The sequence below is a fragment of the Sarcophilus harrisii genome, chromosome 2, assembly GCF_902635505.1.
Source record: "Sarcophilus harrisii chromosome 2, mSarHar1.11, whole genome shotgun sequence".
Classification (NCBI taxonomy): Eukaryota; Metazoa; Chordata; class Mammalia; order Dasyuromorphia; family Dasyuridae; genus Sarcophilus; species Sarcophilus harrisii.
This window is the reverse complement of record NC_045427.1, coordinates 266,240,297-266,258,949: the sequence shown is the minus strand read 5'-3', so window position 1 is coordinate 266,258,949 and position 18,653 is coordinate 266,240,297. Positions and strand designations below refer to the sequence as shown.

The 18,653-nt window shown below is 36.9% G+C and overlaps 1 protein-coding gene across 2 annotated transcripts; it reads right to left on the bottom strand.

The window, feature by feature from the left end:
• Nucleotides 1-831: 831 nt before the first annotated feature.
• Nucleotides 832-10,173, bottom strand: B2M (beta-2-microglobulin). Of its 2 annotated transcripts, none has more exons than XM_012546656.2 (4): nucleotides 10,020-10,173; nucleotides 4,050-4,328; nucleotides 3,139-3,194; nucleotides 832-1,230 (listed from the first exon to the last, which is right to left on the bottom strand). In XM_012546656.2, the coding sequence occupies exons 1-3, from the start codon at nucleotides 10,087-10,089 to the stop codon at nucleotides 3,178-3,180; spliced, it is 366 nt and encodes a 121-aa protein (XP_012402110.1). In that variant the 5' UTR covers nucleotides 10,090-10,173; the 3' UTR covers nucleotides 832-1,230; nucleotides 3,139-3,177. The 2 variants fall into 2 exon arrangements, with proteins under 2 accessions (XP_012402110.1, XP_003756112.1); XM_003756064.3 differs by having other exon boundaries at nucleotides 3,159-3,194.
• Nucleotides 10,174-18,653: the final 8,480 nt, after the last annotated feature.

Below are 18,653 nucleotides of genomic sequence, written 5' to 3'. Positions count from 1 at the left end.
TAAAAAATGAATGTTGATGGTCCAGCTATTCTGTAGAGCAGTTTGGAATTATGCCCAAAGGGCTAAAAAATTATATACCTTTGACCTAACAATACCACTATTAGACATGTATCCCAAAAAGCAACTTAAAAAAAAAAAGAAAAAGGATCTATGTGTACAAAAATATTTATAGCAGTTCTTAGGTAAAAAATTGAAAATTCAGGAGATGCCCATCAATTGGGGAATGGGTTGAATAAATTGTAGTGTGTGGTTATGATGGAATACTATTCTATGGGAAATGATGAGCAGGATGCTCTCAGAAAAACATGGAAAGTCTTCATGAGCTCATACAAAGTGAAATATAGTATTTACAAAGTAGTAGCAATGTTTATGGGATGATCAGATGTGAATGACTTTGCTATCCTCATTAATACAGTGATCCAAAATTACTTTGAAGGACTTATGATGAAAAATGCTATCCATACCCAAAGAAAGAACTGCTTGTGTCTGAATATAAATTGAAGCATTTTTTAAAAACTTTATTTTATTTTAGGATTTGAGGGCTTTTTGGGGTGGATGGGGATCTATGATTTTTAGAATCTGGAAATCAAGATTTTATAAACAAATGTTTAAAAATTGTTTTACATGAAACTGAGAAAAATAAAATATCAAATAAATGTTTAAATGAATGTTGAAAACTATCTTTACATGTAAGTGGAAAAAAAAGCCCAAAATACTATTTTTAAAAATGTGATTCCATCAGTACAGGAAATTCTCCCAGGCAATTCAAATCAGCAATTATATTCAAATTATCTGATAAAATTCTAAACAGAAGCAGTCCAGAAATTGAAATTATGAGCACTGATAAGTTTATCAGCCAATTTCAGAGGTTTATTGAATATAATGTAGTCAATTAGCCATTCTTTGTGAAGAAATAAGTAACAATAACAGGATTGACAAAAGGATAAATATTGAATTTTCAAAATTCATTTCACCCCTCAAAATGTATATTCCTTACAAAATCTAAAGTCTAGATATTGAATGACAAATGCATGTACTTAAGGAGATATCTGCAAATATTTGCAAATATGCAAAGAAAGTAAAACTAAGAAAAATGACCAACTGTGTTAGCATTTACCAATTACATGAAGCTATTCAAAAGATAGTTAAAGCTGAATCACAATTAAATGTAAAATCTGAAAATCCTGGTAGATTTTAAATCCTCTCGGGTTAAGCTAGATTTCTTGAAGCCTAAGGAAGAAGAAAAAAAATAAATTATTCCATCAAACAAGCATTTATTAAGTACCTACTATATACTGGGCACTTTAAGTGCCCAGGGATACTAGGGATATAACTGCAAAGCACAACTGTCTAAAGAGCTTATACTTAAGGAGATAAGCAAATCTACATGCAAATATATACACACACACACACACACACAAATATATGTATTCACTTTATATGGTGCTACATGTATATATATAGTGTATATATATATATATATATATATACACATAAAAATAGTACCTCCTTTTTTTTCTTTTACCCATTATGATTTTCTAGAATACTTCATTAGAGGACAGAGTTCATTGATTTAAGTAATCAAAAAACTGGTCAAACATCTCTGCACTCGAATCTCTTTGCAGAAACAAAAAAATGAAACAAAAAGTTCTAGAAAACCAAAAGAAAGACAACCATCACAACCATCCATGAAAATTATGAATGTTAATATGTCATGAAAAGTAACTGATCCTGTGTAAAAGTTAAATGAGCAGGATTTTAATTTTTCTTGGTAAAAAAATATTAACTTGTTCAAATTGAAAGAGTCTTCTATTGACAATGCACATACATATACATATATGTATGTGTAACACAAATACAAAGTGAATAAATACAAAATAATAAAATACAAGGAAAGTTGGAAAGGACAATACTAACAGATGAGGGATCAGGAAAGGCTTCATGGAGGAAAAGTTTTTAATCTTTTTTGTGTCCTGGACCCCTTTGACAGTTTAATGACATCTACAGATGCCTTCTAAAAATAAAGTTTTTAAATGCATAAAATAAATATTTCAAAGGAAAATGAAATAAAGATGTATCTTTTTTCCCACCCAAAGTTCAAAGGCTGGAGTGGTTGAAACTGCATCTTGAAGAGAGCCTCCTGGTAGAAGTAAGGAGGAAGTGTTTTCCAGGCAAGTGGAACAGCCAGTGCTGAAGGCAAAGAGGTGGGAGATGGGAGGAAAGGACAGAAAAGAAGGCCAATTTTTATATTTAGAAGACTTGCACATGTTTAACCTATATTGGATTGCTTGCTGTTGCAAGGAAGTAGGGATGAAAGACAGAAATTTGGAATAAAGTTTTGCAAAGATGAATGCTGAAAACTCTCTTTGTATGTATTTGGAATAATAAAAAACTATTATGGAAAAGAAGGTCAATTTATCTAAACTGACGAGCATGCTGGGGTTTTAAGAATTTTAAAAGCTGAACAGATATTTTTCTTGTATCCCAGAATTAAGAGGAAGCTAGTGGAGTCAAACAGACAAAGACCCATGAACTACAAATTGGGTGGCTTCTTGGTCCTTACTCTAGCGTTGCTTAGCCTTAGCTTCTATTTCAAGTTGGTTAAAAAAGCCAGCTCATCAGAGCAGTAACTGGCATTTAATGATGAAGATAGTTAGCATTTGTAAAGTCATTTACAAGTTATTTTCTCATTTGGTCCTCAAACTCAGAGAAGAAGGGGCAGTTATATCTCCATCTTATAGATGAGGAAACTGAGGCAGACAAAAGATTAAACTGACCTGCCTAGTATCACAAAACTAGTCCCATTGTGCCACCAGCTTGCTACCTCATAGAACATCACTATCTGGATAAAGTGATTGGTTACGGGGTTATCATTTGACTCTTAACTAGCCTGAGATCCTAATGAGAAATATACATTTAACTGACTTCCACCTCTGTGCCTCTCCATTGGCTGTCTCACATACTTGGTGTACATTCTCTCCCTTCACCTCATGGAGGCCTTCTCTTAAAAATTCATTTCAACCACTTATCTTCTCATAATGAGTTTTTAACCTCAGGTCTATGGATGGATTTCAGGGAAGTCTGTGAACTTGCATGGAAAAAAAAAAAAAAGACTGAAATGAGAGGGAAAAAACAAACCTTAAAATATTCAAACTCACCAACTCTTCATAATGCAGATTAGTTCTGTTCTGGATCTGTAAAAGAAATGAGAAAATCCATTAAGCTTTAATTAAGCTACCATTTGGAGGTAGCTCAGAGAGGATGCTATTGTATCCACTGGGGGTAAGAGTGGAAGATGTGGGAAATAATGCAGAAGCAGACTTTTTGTAAGCTGCTCACTAACTCAGATAAATCATCTTATATACAGGAATATCAGAGATCTGTGATCTGGGAAAGACACAAACTTCTCTGATAGGCTGTGCTGTCAGTGAAATTGTCAAATTGTAGCACTCCCTTTTTCATCAAGGAAGCCTACATATGTATATATTTTCTACCATATCTAAAAATATGGCAAAATCACTTCAAAACTATTCTCCTAAAAGAATAAAGAATAGCTATTGAAGTTGTACTTTAAAGGAACACAGGCCTATAAGTAAAATAAAAGGGTAGCAGCAAGTAAGAATTTTTAATTTAAACTAAAAATGTAATATGCAACATAGATGCTGGGGTTTTTTTTGGAGGGGGGGTTGAAGGATATGGTGACTTGATTTGAACTCAAGTCCTCCTGACCTGAGGGCCAGTGCTCTACCCTCTGGGAAAACTAATTTGCCTTGAACTATAGTTCTTTTTTTTTTTGAACTATAATTCTTAAGATTTGTAAGTGCTGCTGCCCTTTGTTCTTGTTAGCCTTTCCTCCACTGGTCAACTCACAAAACCAATATGCTTTGGGGCAGGCATTAGAGCAGCTCAGCAAGGATCACATATATATATAAAAATAAAAAACCCATGTGATGTCATCACCATTCAGGGTTTTAATAATTCTTTGAATTTGATGAGGTTTTCTGGTACGATTTTATTCAGAGAAAATGAGACCTAAAATTAGAACTTACCCCATTTAATTACTTTAGGTTCTTTGAGGGTTGAATGGACCACGCGGCAAACAAAATCACTTTTAGAGTTTCGCTCTAAAGGTGCAGAGACAAGCTGATAGAAGGTCCAATCATTGTTGAAAGACAGATCGGACCGCTCTACTTTTTCAATTTTTTCACCATCCTTTAGAAGCTCAATGGTGATCTGTGGTGGGTGAAATCCTGACACATAACAATTTATGTAGTTATCCTTGTCACTGTCCACTGGGTGACGGGAATAAACCTGAACTCTGGGAGGACCTGAGGAATGTGAGAAAGGAAAACAAAAAATAGATTATTTGACTTGCTATGATTGATCTTAAGCTCCAAATATTCTTCTAATACCCTAACCTCTAGTATGGGGAGGTATACACTTTTAGGTCTTTTAGATAGAGACAGGTTTATCCTGAAGTCAGCTCTTGCTATTGTGAGAGCTGATAGTCAAATTTTCAGTGTGAGCACCGACACCTTAGAAATCAGCTAATTATATAAATCAGGGATTTATTGTTTTGCTGATTTCAAGATTTAATGTGTTCTACTGAGCCACTTAGTTTCCCCTTCTTAGTGTAACACCATAATTTAAGTACCCCAAAGGTCTTAATCCTTGGTCGGCTAGCCACTTAGGCAATCTTTTCTTTTCTCCTTTAGGCCCCAGAGGTTGGTTTGAGCTGCTTGACTTGTAGCTTCCCATTCCATCTATCATTACTTGCTGCTTTTAGCCGGGACTTCTCATGTCCCAGACTCATTACAAAATGGACACCCCTTATTCTTCTGAGATTACAAGCACTTTCGAGTTCTTTCCATCTCTCCCACATATTTTTTCCCTTTTCCCTTTCCTATTTTCCTTAAATTGTACATGGGTGATAATGAGCAAGTCTTTTTTGCGCATAGAGGACTGCCTTAAGAATCATCTGTATTTTAGTTTTAAATCAGACCCTGACATGTGCATATAAGAACCAAGGTGAGGTCAGAGCTTTGGGGTTAAAAGCAGGGCCTCCAAGAAGAAAGGATGGCAAGGAGGGAGAACAGGCACAGAGGATACAGTTGGAGTAGGACCAGAGACTTCAAAGGAATTAAAAGGTTCTTTGAAGGCTGAAAATGGAATGGCGTTGGTGATGCAAGAAATAAGACAATAGAAGACCCGAGTTCAAATGGGGCCTCACAACACTTGCTAGCTGTGGGATTCTGTGCAAGTCACCACCTCTGCATGACCACATTTGCTCATCTGTTCAATGGATGATAACCATAGTGCCCAGCTCCCAAGGTAATTGTGAGGATCCAATGAGATACTGACTATAAAGTACTTAGCACAGTTCTGAGACCTGGGAAAGACCTTTAAAAGGCCATGGCCTCCACTGCAGCCAGGGTCATCTCCAGTGGTCCTGATCTAACTGGATCCAGATGGCTCAGCAGGAGAGCTGGTGACTGCCCAGCCCTCCCTAACTTAAATCCAGTTCACTTGCAAGTCACCCCATACAAGGCAAGTGCTTAACAAAATGCTTCTTTCCTTCTTTCCTTTAGCTATATAAATCTCAGTAAACCCTGTTTGGGGAATAATTCTACATTTATTGCACTCAATCATTAAGTACTTATTACATGACAACACTGTGCTAAACTCTGGGAATACAGAGAAAGGCAAAAAAAAAAAAAAAAGTCCTGTATGACCTCAAGAAGCTCACATTTTAAGGGGGTGAGGAAGGAGAAGTAGTAGATTTTTTAGGGTGAGCTTTTAAACCTAATTAATACCAACCACACATCTACCTTAGCCTCTGTATGATTTTGGACTCTTCCTTTAAAAATTTTCCAAATTCTGCTCCACTCCCACTCTGTTCCAGTAAGTCTCATCTCTATATTTTCCATGTCCTAGAACTAATACTACTGGTAAATTAGCCACAGTGGCTATTTCACGTTAATGACCATCTCTTAAAAATTAAGACCTTTCCCTACCTGTTCAGCTGTTACTGCTTTCCCCTACCTCAATCCTGCCGCTACCTTTTTTTTTTTTTTTTTTTTTTTTTTTTTTTTTTTTTTTTTTTAGCATTTATGTATGTAAATCAATTTTTAAAAATCTATTTAGCATCTACAATGTGCCTGGTTTTTCTGAAGCAATATGGTATAATGGAAAGAGCTCTGGATACTTGGTCACATTCAATATGTTACCATGGACAAATTATTTGACGTGAGGTTCAATTTCCTCATCTCTAAAGTGGAAATAATAAAAAAAATGTGAAAATAAACAGGTACTTGATACTGTTGAACCCTTGTTTATTGGGTCTAAGGAGCTATATATAAATGAAAATTTTATAACAAAATGAATCATTTATATTTGCAAAATATAAATTCATAAATATAAACATCTTAATTATTATAGAAAGAAACAAAAAGAAAGAAAAACTATCTGATCCAGCTTTAGCCAGTTTAGGCTAAAGCTAAGAGAATATAATGTTTAAACAATCTCAGTTTGGGTCCTAAAGTGCAAAGTTTTTTCTAAATATTTAGGATATAGATAGGAGAAAGAAAGGAAATATATGGGTTTTTTTTTTTCCTAACAGTGACCCTCAAAACAAAATTAAGTAAATAATTACATTCCAGCCAAAATATCACATTAAAAAATCATTTTGACTGCTTAATTTAAGAATGTGGCATGAATTCCTGAAGGTTATTTCTTGTTTCACCAGTTAATTTGCAAACTGCAGGTACCTTGATTTTAAAAAGACATTGGCCAATCTATACAGGAGTAATATAGTAAGAGAATACAGTATCAGTTAATAAGTGTTATTATAAAATGTTATGATAAAATGAATCAAACTTTTATTTTTAATTGAACTGAAAGTAATTTTTACAGCATTCCTTTTATATATATGTCATATCTATCTTGATGATGTACTACTTGATGATGTACTTGATGACGAATGGCTCCATATATATGTTTCTTCTTTCAAAGAAATTTTATTTTCAGGAAGTAGACTACGTTTTGACTAGTCCAAATAAATAGTTTTATGTTTACTTTAAAATGTTTAAAATGAAGAGGAAAAAAAGTTGCTTGCCTAAGGGGCAAATTTGTTTCCCAATTTTATTAAGTTCTACATTATTTTGATTCTGATCTAACTCCTTTTCTTCCTTTTTTTAAGGAGAACTGTGAATTAATAGATCCCAGGAACTCCCCAATATGGAAAATTCCTCCACAAATCCAACAAAGACAGCTCTTAAACCTTTCTATCCAATAACACAGACCTCCCACAGACTTCCACTAAGATACTGATATTTGTCATTTTCTCTCACTAACAAAAAATGGAGGTAGCTTCAGGAGCTGTTCCATCACAGACAGGACTTTAGTTTTTAATTTCTCCTCAATTGAGTGGGGTTCAGAAAGCTTGAAAAACAACTGGAGTCATAAGAGACACCCATCCAAAGGAGAATGGCTAAGCGAATTGTGGTAATTGAATGTAATTGGTAATATTACTATGCTGAAAGAAATGATGGATATGATAAATATAGACAGAGAAGCTTGGAAAGTCATAAACTGATGAAAAGTGAAGCCAGTAGAGCCAATAAAACAATAAATAAAACTACAGCAATGTAAATAAAAGAACAAGGACAAAAAGATTGAAAATGAAACATCAGAGTTCAGCAGAAGGTAGCAAAGCCCAGCCAACTCCCATTTCTAAGTTAATAAAGTAAAATATTATGGCATCAGTTTAATTCCTGCTAAGTTATTTATTCCATAACATATTTCTACCAACACTGCTTATCAATTTTCAGCCCATGATTGTAAAACTTTTCCCTGATTTCTATATGCTTTATCACAAAGCCAGCTCAGTATGGTAGATAAACTGGAGAAATGTGGGAGAAAAGAAAGTGATCATTTGAAAAAAGCAAATGTAGTCAACCAACATGTTTTCTCCTTCTGGTCCTATTGATGAACTTGACAAATGGTGAACCTCCTCAGAAAGAACCTTTGGGGGAAAAGACAGTTAAGCTGAAGTTTAGAGGCTCCTACCATCCAATTTCTGAAGAGCAGGAGGTGAACCAACACACGAGTCACAAGTGAGATCTTGCTCTTTCGTGCTAAATTAGCACCTACTATCATCCATTTCCAAGACGCAAGTCAGATGCCATATCTTCCAGAATGTTTTTCATTATTATTTTATTTTTATTTTTTAAATTCCAGAGGCAATTTGGAGCCTTTGAAGTTTACTGAGCAGGAAGAGAGGGGGAGGATGTCATATGACCAGATTTTAGGAAAATCCCTTTAAGGGCTGTGGTGAAGAAGGATTTCAATGGGGAGAGGCTTAAGGGAAGGAAACAAATTAGGAGGCATTATGCATTAGCATAAACCAAAAGAGATGTGAAAAGTGCCCAAATCAGAATGGTGTCTATGTGGGTGGAGAAGCGGGGCCTATTCCAGCGATTTTATGGAGATAGAAGTGGTAAAATTTGACAAATGATTTAACATGAAAGCTGAGTGAGAAAGAGGAGTTTGAGTTAACAACAACATAGAAAACATGGGTGACTAGAAGGATAAAATAAAAGGGCAATTTGGAAAAGAGGACTGCATTATGGAGAGATGATAATGCATAGTTTTTGACAAGGTGGATTTGAGATGTCTAAGGGACATCTAGGTGGAAATACCCAGCCGGCAGTAAGTAGTGAGGGACTGGAGCTTCTGACAGAGACTAGGGCTGGATCATCTGGGATCGTGTGTAGTGAAACGATAATCCAAACTCATAAGAGTTGATGGTCTCTCCAAATGAGAAAGTGTAAAGAGAATAAGGAGAGAACCCAGCACCCAGCCCTGAAGTAATGATCCTGAGAGGAACTGTGAGTCAACAAAGAAGACTGAGAAGAACCAAGAGAGTAGCAAGAAAGGAGAAAGTGCCCAGGAGGTCAAATGTTACAGGGAAGCCAGTGAGATTGAGAAGAGGCATTAGTATCGGAAACTATGTCAGGAGAGCGCGGGGAGAAGTGGAGTTGGCTAAGTAAAGCTTTTCCTATAAGTTTTGTTGAGAAATAAAGGGAAGAATGGGAAGATCTGGGAGGGGTTGTTTTTTAAGGTGTGGGAAAACAACTGTGTGTTTATAGGCAACAGATAAAAGAGATAAAGGCTAAAAAACGGACTTAAAAGGGGGACAATTTCTGAAGAGGACAGGAGCATGGCATCAAGTGGGCTTGAGTGAACATGGGGTGTGTGTGTGTGTGTGTGTGTGTGTGTGTAAGAGAGAGACAGAGACAGAGACACAGAGAGGGAGGGAGGGGAAGGAAGAGAGAGGAGAGAGACACACCTACACATAGATGGGGGACAGTTTAGATCTTAAGGTACGGAAGGTCAGCAACTGCTCTAGGTTCGAGGAGGAAGCAGCGAGATGGCGCGATCGAGATCCTGCCTTGAAGCAGAAGACCAGTTCTGCGAGTTTGCTTCCGAAGTGCCTTTCCATCACACCTCTGGACCACCCGTCTCTCCCCAACTCCTCCTCCGCGACTAAAAGACTGCCACCCTCTCCACAGCTGCACTTACATGCCTGCCAGGGCTCCCTCACTGGGCATTAAGGATAACCAAAATCTCCATAACCCCGGACAAAGCCACTGATCCCGAGAAGTTGAAGGGAAGAAGCACCTTGCGCACCCCCCTTCCCAGGGCTGACGAGGATCCCGAAGCCCCCAGTCCCCATTGCGTCCCCCCTTTCCCTCCCCACCGCTCCACCGGGGCTCTCCCCGACCTCGCTCAGGTCCTCAGCGGCTCCCAGCTGGAGCTCAGCTCGCCCTGCCAGGAAGGGAAGCCAGCAGCTCTGGCTCCCAGACACCCCGCAGGCCCCGCTGCCCTGGACCCCAGTCCGCAAGCCTCCTTCCACCCAGCGCAGGGGGAATGGGACGGAGCGGGGTGGGGAGGGGGCTAACTCCAGGCTCGGGGACCCAGTGCGGGCTGGGAAAAGGGGAAACGAGATGGGCACTCACTTGTGACAGCCTCCAGGTAGGGAAGGATGCACAATTGCCCCAAGAGGGCAATTAGCAAGAAGTTCGCCATGACCGAGGACAGAGACGCTCCGCTCCCTGTCGGATCTTCTTGGGTAGACCTTGCGAGGGACGCCTTCCTCTTTTTATATAGCGCGCGGCTTTGCCAATAAACACGGAGAATGAGAGCAGCGCGTCACCGGTCTCTGGGCAAAAAGCTCCGCTTCAGGTTAGCAAAGGGGTTTTCCAATACTTTCATTTTCGTTTGCTTGGAAACTACCAAGCCTCATGTAAGTATTCTGGGAAGCTCGGTTGGAGTTGGACTTTTTTGTTTTTTAAACACTGCATTGTTAAAAATATCGCCTTCTCAAACGCTTAGGCACGATTCCCCTCCAAACCCCAGTCCCAAACCTCGTCTGTCAATTTGATGACTAGGGCAGAATTTGGGGTGTGATTTCTTTGTATGTTTTAACAGTCTTCTTAACCTTTTTGGTGTCCTGAGCTCCACTGGCCGGCTTCTCCTTTTCAGAATAATGTTTGCAAATGCATAAAATATATAGGGTTGCGAAGGAAGACAGTCACATTGAGATACAGTTGCAAAATAAGGGTTGGCGTTTATTTATTTTTTTTTTCACCTAGTTCAGAGACCCCAGGTTAAGAACTCCAGCCCTGAAGATTGTTCCCGCTACAAAAAAACAAACAAAAAACTCCCCAAATGATACAAACTTAAAGGCTCCCTGCCCTAGTCTTAGCAGTGGATGACCATCCAGACTTAGCTTCTGGTGGCCTTCGGGTGGGATAAAGGGCCTGTGCTATGGGACTGTGGCACTGTGTTTGGAGACAGAAGGCTTGGATTTGAATCCCCTGTGCCACTTACTACTACCATCACCGCTGCTGCTGCTCCTACAACTATCACCACCACACCATTCTTCAGAGCTGGTCTATATACAGTGCTTTGATGTTTGCAAACTATTTTACACATTACACTATTTGATCCACACATCAATCCTCTGAGTTAAATGCTATTACTATCTCTTGTTTTTTCAGATGACGAAACTGAAGCCAAGAAAAATCAAGGGGTCTGGCTACAGCTTTTTGGCTACAGGTTTCTACGCTACTATGAGGAAGGATTAGAATACAGGTCTTCTTTACATAATCTTGGACAAGTTCCTTCACCACTCTGGGTTCCTATTTTCTCATCTGTAGGGGAATTAGATGGAGAATCTTGTAAATTTCCGGAAGTAGATGGAGAATCTTGTAAATTTCCTTTCATCTCTAACAAACATCCCACGATTCTCTACTAAAAAAGGTTTCTTCAGAATCACCAAGGAAAATGACGGCCCAGGTTAAATAGCTACTTAGATTTAAGGAGAAGTTAGATGAGGGTACTAAAAAGAGAATACTCTTTTAACAACGGCAGAGAGATTTGTGAGTTGCCTTAATGAGAATTCATCCTTCAAAAGGTGGAAGAAGCAACAAGAGAACTGTTCTTTTTGGTCTAACTCCAACCAACAAGAAGTTGGTTGCTGAAGTAGAAATTTCATAGTTTAGAAGAAAGATGAACAAGGATCCAATGATCTAGTACTTTGTGGGGGAAGTACACGCAAGAGGGATGATAAACTTTCAAAAATTAAGTTTCAGATGCATAAATAGAAATTGTTCTAATAACAGGAAAAATGGGGAACTCCCTAAAGAAGTCATCAACAGCTTCAGATTATAAATAGGCATTTAAATAAGACACAATAAGCAAAGGAAAGTAACTGAGGATAAATATGAAAGGGTAGCTTGGTCTTCTTTTTTTAAAAATTATTTTATTTTTTCCCCAATGACATGTAAAAACAATTTTTAAATCCTTTTTTTTCCCTTCAGATTTTGAGTTCTAGAGGTATCTAGATGGTACAGTGCATAGAGCACTAGCCTTGGAGTCAGGAAGAATTGAGTTCAAATGTAGCCTTAGAAACTTGACACTTACTAGCTGCATGACCCCAATTGCATTAGGAGAGGAAACTGAGTTTCAAATTCTCTGTTCCTCCCTACCTTCCCCCCACATTATTGAGAAGGCAAGCAATTTAACCTAGGTTTTACATGTATGCAATCATGCAAAACTCATTTCCATGTTAAGTTATATAGTGTGTTCTAAGAATTGCATGAATAACACTAAATTCTGAATAGGTTGAAGCTGGTGATGAATGCTATGAGCAACAACAACAAAAAAACTTTTAAAAAAGCATTTTGGGGGCAAGATAAGAATCAAAGAAGGAATAGGACTGAAGGCTTACCGTGGATGAGGATAACAGTGAAAAAGGCTGAACTACTCAGTTCTTTTGTTTGTTTTATTTTCTAAGTAGAATGGCTTTTGATCTGAGAAATACAGAACAAAAAATTGTTAGCAAGGAGTGGAAACGCAAGACAAGTAAGGTCACTGATAGGCAAAATATAAGTCATCAGATTCCCAAAAACTACTTGTTAGGCAACTAAACAACTGGCAGATGTTACTGAGTTTTCACCCATAGCCTTTGAAAGATCTTAAAGAATTTTTTATTAAAGCTTTTTATTTTCAAAATGTATGCATAGATAGTTTTCAACATTCACCCTTGCAAAATCTTGAGTTCCAAACTCACCCCCCCCCCTTTATCCCCATTCCCTCTCCTAGATGGCAAGTAATCCAATATATGTTAAACATATGCAATTCATATATATATATATATATACACAATTATCATGCTACATAAGAAAAATCAGATCAAAAAGGAAAAAATGAGAAAGAAAACAAAATGAAAGCAAACAACAAAAATGAAAGTTCTATCTTGTGATCTACACTCAGTCACCACAATCTTCTCTCTGGGTGTAGATGGCTCTCTTTATCACGAGACCACTGGAACTGATCTGAATCACCTTGCTGTTGAAAAGAGCCATGTCCATCAGAACTTGCTGTTCCTTTGTATAATATTCTCCTGGTTCTATTTACTTTACTTAGTTAAGTCTCTTCAGGCCTCTCTAAAATCATCCTGCTGATCTTAAAGAATTAAAGAGATACTTCAATACTATACAAAGACAAATATCTCAATTTTCAGAAAAGAAAATAGAACAAGCTTTACTTGTATTCCACATAAACTTTTAAAATACATTGCTAAAAGAGGATAGTTTGTAAAGATTTAAGGAAGGGGAAATGATTAAAAAGCCACAAGATTTCCTCATGGAAGATTTTCAAGCAGAAGCTAGCCATTCCATGATTAGTAATGTTATGCAAGGTATTCTTAATCATCTGTAGTTTGGAGTTAATAATCTCTGAGCTCCTGTACAATACTGAAATTCTGATAAATTTTCTGTTATGAAGGTCAAAGTTCAACTATACAGGGAGGATTAACAAAATCATCTTATTGTTGAATCATTTCTGACTCATATTGCCATTTGAAGTTTTCTCAGCAAAGATATTGGAGTGGTTTGTTCTTTCCTTTTCCTCACTTTAGAAGATGAGAAACTAAGACATACAGGGTGAAATGATTTCCCCGAAATCACACAGCTAGTGTTTGAGGCTGGGTTTGAACTCAGGAAGATTTCTTCTTGATTCCAAGCCCAGCATTCTATACATACGACACTACCTAGCTACCCAAACAAAATCACTAGGAGATAATATTATCGTTGTTTTTATTTTTTTATGATAGCTGTTTTTTTCAAAATACATGCAAAGATAGTTTTTAACATACACCCTTGCAACATCTTGTGCTCCAAATTTTTTCCTCCTTCCCCACAAATCCCCTCCCCTAAACAGCAAGTAATCCAATATTAGTTAAAACATGTGCAATTCTTAGAGATAACAATTCATAGAGATAATATTTTCTATTGGTCCACTTCAGAATTTGTGAATATCATGATTGTTGTTGCAATGCCTAAATTTATAAATTAAGACATCTAATACTGTATTAACTCTTTCAAAACCTCAAGAATTCTAAACTCATGACTAAATTGATTCCTAATTTGTCTAGAAATACTAGGAGATACAGCATTTTTTTTTTTAAAAATTAAATAACTTTTTATTGACAGAACCCATGCCAGGGTAATTTTTTACAACATTATCCCTTGCACTCACTTCTGTTCCGATTTTTCCCCTCCCTCCCTCCACCCTCTCCCCAAGATGGCAAGCAGGCCTATACATGTTAAATAGATTACAGTAGATCTTGGATACAATATATGTGTGCAGAACCGAACAGTTTTCTTGTTGCTCAGGGAGAATTGGATTTAGAAGGTATAAATAACCTGGGAAGAAGAACAAAAATGCAAGCAGTTTACATTCATTTCCTAGTGTTCTTTCTTTGGGTGTAGCTGCTTCTGTCCATCCTTGATCAATTGAAACTAAGTTAGATCTTGTCTTTGTTGAAGAAATCCACTTCCTTCAGAATACATCCTCATACAGTATCGTTGTTGAGGTATATAATGATTTCCTGGTTCTGCTCATTTCGCTCAGCATCAGTTCATGTAAGTCTCGCCAATCCTCTCTGTGTTCGTCCTGCTGGTCATTACAGAACAATAATATTCCATAACATTCATACACCACAATTTATCCAACCATTCTCCAATTGATGGGCATCCATTCATTTTCCAGCTTCTGGCCACTACAAACAGGGCTGCCACAAACATTTTGGCACATACAGGTCCCTTTCCCTTTTTTAGTATCTCTTTGAGGTATAAGCCCAGTAGAGACACTGCTGGATCAAAGGGTATGCACAGTTTGATAACTTTTTGAGCATAGCTCCAAATTGCTCTCCAGAATGGCTGGATGTATTCACAATTCCACCAACAATGTATCAGTGTCCCTGTTTTCCCACATCCCCTCCAACATTCCGTGTTATCGTTCCCTGTCATTCTAGCCAATCTGACAGGTGTGTAGTGGTATCTCAGAGTTGTCTTAATTTTACAGCATTATTTTTTGACAAATAAGGTCTGGCTATTGTGTCATGGAAAAATTTTTTATATGTTTAAATGTAGTAAAAATAGTCCTGAACAATAGTTTGAGACCCGAATTTTAGTCCATGGAGTAGTTGGAGACAGAATAACAGTTCTAGCTTTAGAATTAACTATGTGACCAAATAAATCATGTAACCTCCAGTGTCTTTAACTTATAGCGAAAGACTTTGGTTATCTGACCTCTAAGATCCCTTCTCATTCTAATTTCTTATGGTTTTATAATTTAGACATTGCTCTTTTATCTTAGAAGTTTATGCATCAAAATAACGTTTTGGTCATGTATACTTATTGTGTATCTAATTTATATTTTAATATATTTAACATCTACTGGTCATCCTGTCATCTAGGGGAGGGGGTGGGGGGGTAAGAGGTGAAAAATTGGAACAAGAGGTTTACAATTGTTAATGCTGTAAAGTTACCCATGCATATATCCTGTAAATAAAAGGCTATTAAATAAAAAAAAGAAGTTTATGCATCATAGAAGACACATAAATAATTATATATACATATAATGAAATGTTTAGACCATAGAAAAAGATTTTATCATTTTATTTTGATTTACAGTCATGTAATGTGTGGGTGTCTATCATAAAGAGATTACATGAAAACATTTTATGGCTATTATTTTTCAAGTTAAAAATTAGTCAGTCAAAAAAGTAGGAAGAGAGGGAAAGAAACCAAAATAAAAAAAGAACACAAGAAAGTCTAGATAGATGGAGTTCAACCAATAGTTTTCCAGAAAAAGCCAATCCAAACTGACAGAGAAAGCAAAAGGTTTGGGAGAAAAGTACAATGATTTCAGAGGACTTTTGTGGGAACCTAAAGGTATATACACTTGGATTTTTTGGAATAGCTCTGTAACAATGACAAGTTTTGAGGGCAAAGCCAAGGAAGAAGAATGTGAGTGGGAGAGGGGAACTAAGACAATGCTTATGCAATATAATTAAAGAATCTGCTTGCCAAAAAAATTCCTGTTTCATATTAATCTGCTATAGAGCTGAAATTCCTACAATGACAATCATTCCTTTTGAAGAAAGTATTATATCTCCTGAAAACCAGTGTAGAAATACAAATTTTTACAAGACCCATTAACTCACCAAGAAGCAAGCCAGTCTCAGAAGCAGGAAGACTTTGGTTTAGCTGTGTAACTCTGGGTAAATCACAATGTCTCACTGCTTCCAGAAACTCTCTAGACCAAAGGTTTTTTGTTAGAGGAAGTTTCCTGTCTAGAAATTCCATGTATAAATGAAATCATAGTCTGCACATGAAAAAAATTAACTCATTAGCCTAGATATGCTTGATATCTCTAGCATTTCAAGCAGAAGCTAGCCATCCCATGATTAGTAAAGCTATGGAAGGTAATTCTTAATCATCTGTAGGTTGGAGTTAATAATCTCTGAGCTCCTCTAAGCTAATATAAGAATATTTCAGAAAGGAGTAACAAAGAGACAGTTCTTCAATGTTTTATCTGGTATAATTAAATAATATTTATTAATTTTATTAATGTTAATATTAAAAATTAATGTTGTTAACATATAATTAAATAAAATTAATAAGCATCCCAAGTTGGGAGACAAAGATCCAGAAACATGGCCTCTGCCCTAGAGAAGCATCTTCTAAGGGGGGAAAGGGAATAGAGACAACCTATAAACCACTTTGTACATATAAACTTGAAAAGAAGCTCCCTCTCTCACACGGAGCTGAAAACACCTCCTTCCTAGAACTGCAATCAGCAGTAGTACATTCCACTGAAATCATTTTGCAAATATCTGTTTTTATCTAAACTGGTTTGGCTATTATTGTGTGACCCTGGGCATGCTGTTTTACTCTTGGACCTCAGTTTCTTTATCTGTGAAATGAAATATTTGTCTCTTAATTTCTTAAGGTCTCTTAGTGCCCCAGCAGTCTGTGATTCATAACTACCCAATAGAATCTTTAATTTGATAAAAGAAAGAAGAGGTTTGGTATTTACTCACCCATTAACAATACCTGTCCAAAGACGGAAGAAGATCTATATTTACATTTAATTAGACACGCACCATTAAAACAAAACAAGTCTATTCATGCTTCCACTAAGCCCTCCACAATCAGACTCCAATCTGTTATCTCAAATCATTGCCCATTATTTCTCCATATCCACTAGATAATAACTCCCATTTCCACAGTGATTTAAGGCTTTGTTGGCTCTTTGTCGCACTTCTTTCCCTCTCATATTTATGATCAAGTTATAAAAATAAGGCACATTTCAGTTTGCATTAAGATTTACAAAGCTTTATTCACAATCTATGACTTATGAAGACTAAATATAAACAAAATTGAATTGTACATGTCTCAGAATAGAGGTAGCTAGCAAGTCCAGTGGTTAGAATGCTTCATGAGGAGAGAGGAAGAATGTGGGGTAGTCACGGAGCCCTGAGTTCCAACACATCCTTTATCAGTAAATTAAGCATTTCTTAAGCATCTACAACAAATCCAACACTGATAAACTCTGAGCACATACAGACAAAAATAACAGTCTCTAACCCTAGCCATTCTAAAAAAGGAGAGAGCATGTATGCATATATTTTTGTGTATTCATGAACAGACACTGGGCTATGTGGTACAACGGGCAGAGTGCCAGGCCTGCAGTTAGGAAGACTCATTTTCTTGAGTTCAAATCCCAGATACTTGCTAGCTGTGTGACTTTGTGCAGGTCACTTAACCCTCTTTGCCTCAATTTCCTCATCTGTCAAAAAGCAGAAAGAGATGGCAAACCATTCCTGGTTTTTTTTTTTTTTTTTTTAACCAAGAAAACCTCAAATAGGGTCACAAAGAGTCAGACATGATCGCAAGAACTGAAGAAATGAGAATAATGTAGCACCCACCTCCCAGAGGAGTTGTGACTCTCAAAGATGCTTAACACATTGTAAAACACTATATAAATGTTAACTACTATTATGGCACTTGCTAATGCTAGACACTAGTTCTGCAACACCAAAGCATGGCACTTAACCTCTTAGCCTTAACTGTAAAGTTTCTTTACCTGTAAAATGAGCTTAATAATGGCACCTACGTTCCAGGATTGTCCTGATGCCTAACTATATGGGATGTTGTGTCAATGCCTAACTATATAACTGCTAGCTTTTATGATTATAAAGATTTGTTGAATGAATGAATAAAAATAAATATACCAAGTTTATCACATTACTCTGTTATGAGTTAACAATTCTGACTTGCTTTATTACTTTCCAGGGAATAGCATAAGGAAAGTAAGAGCACATGCAGTTTCACTTTCTGTATCCCTTCGTTGTGCTTTTCACCTAGTAGGTGAATAATATTAATTCATTGATTAATTTAGTTTTAATGATTATATTTAGGATGAGAGATTTAGACCCAGAAGGGACCTTCAAAGTCAGAGTCTAACCCCTTCATTTTACAGATGAGGTATCTGAGAGAGGGGAAGTAATATGCTCAGGATTACACAGTAAATATATGTCAGTATTATATTGAGTCAGCACTCAAACCCAAGTTTTCCTGTGCTACCCTGTGTTGAATCAATGAACATACATACACAGAGAAGACTTAAAAAGAGATCTTTTAGGACCTAAAAGAGATAAATTGATGAATTATATAATAAATGTCTGTTTTTGGCTAATGTTTTTAGTCCTGCTTTTAATTCAACCTGAGGCATAA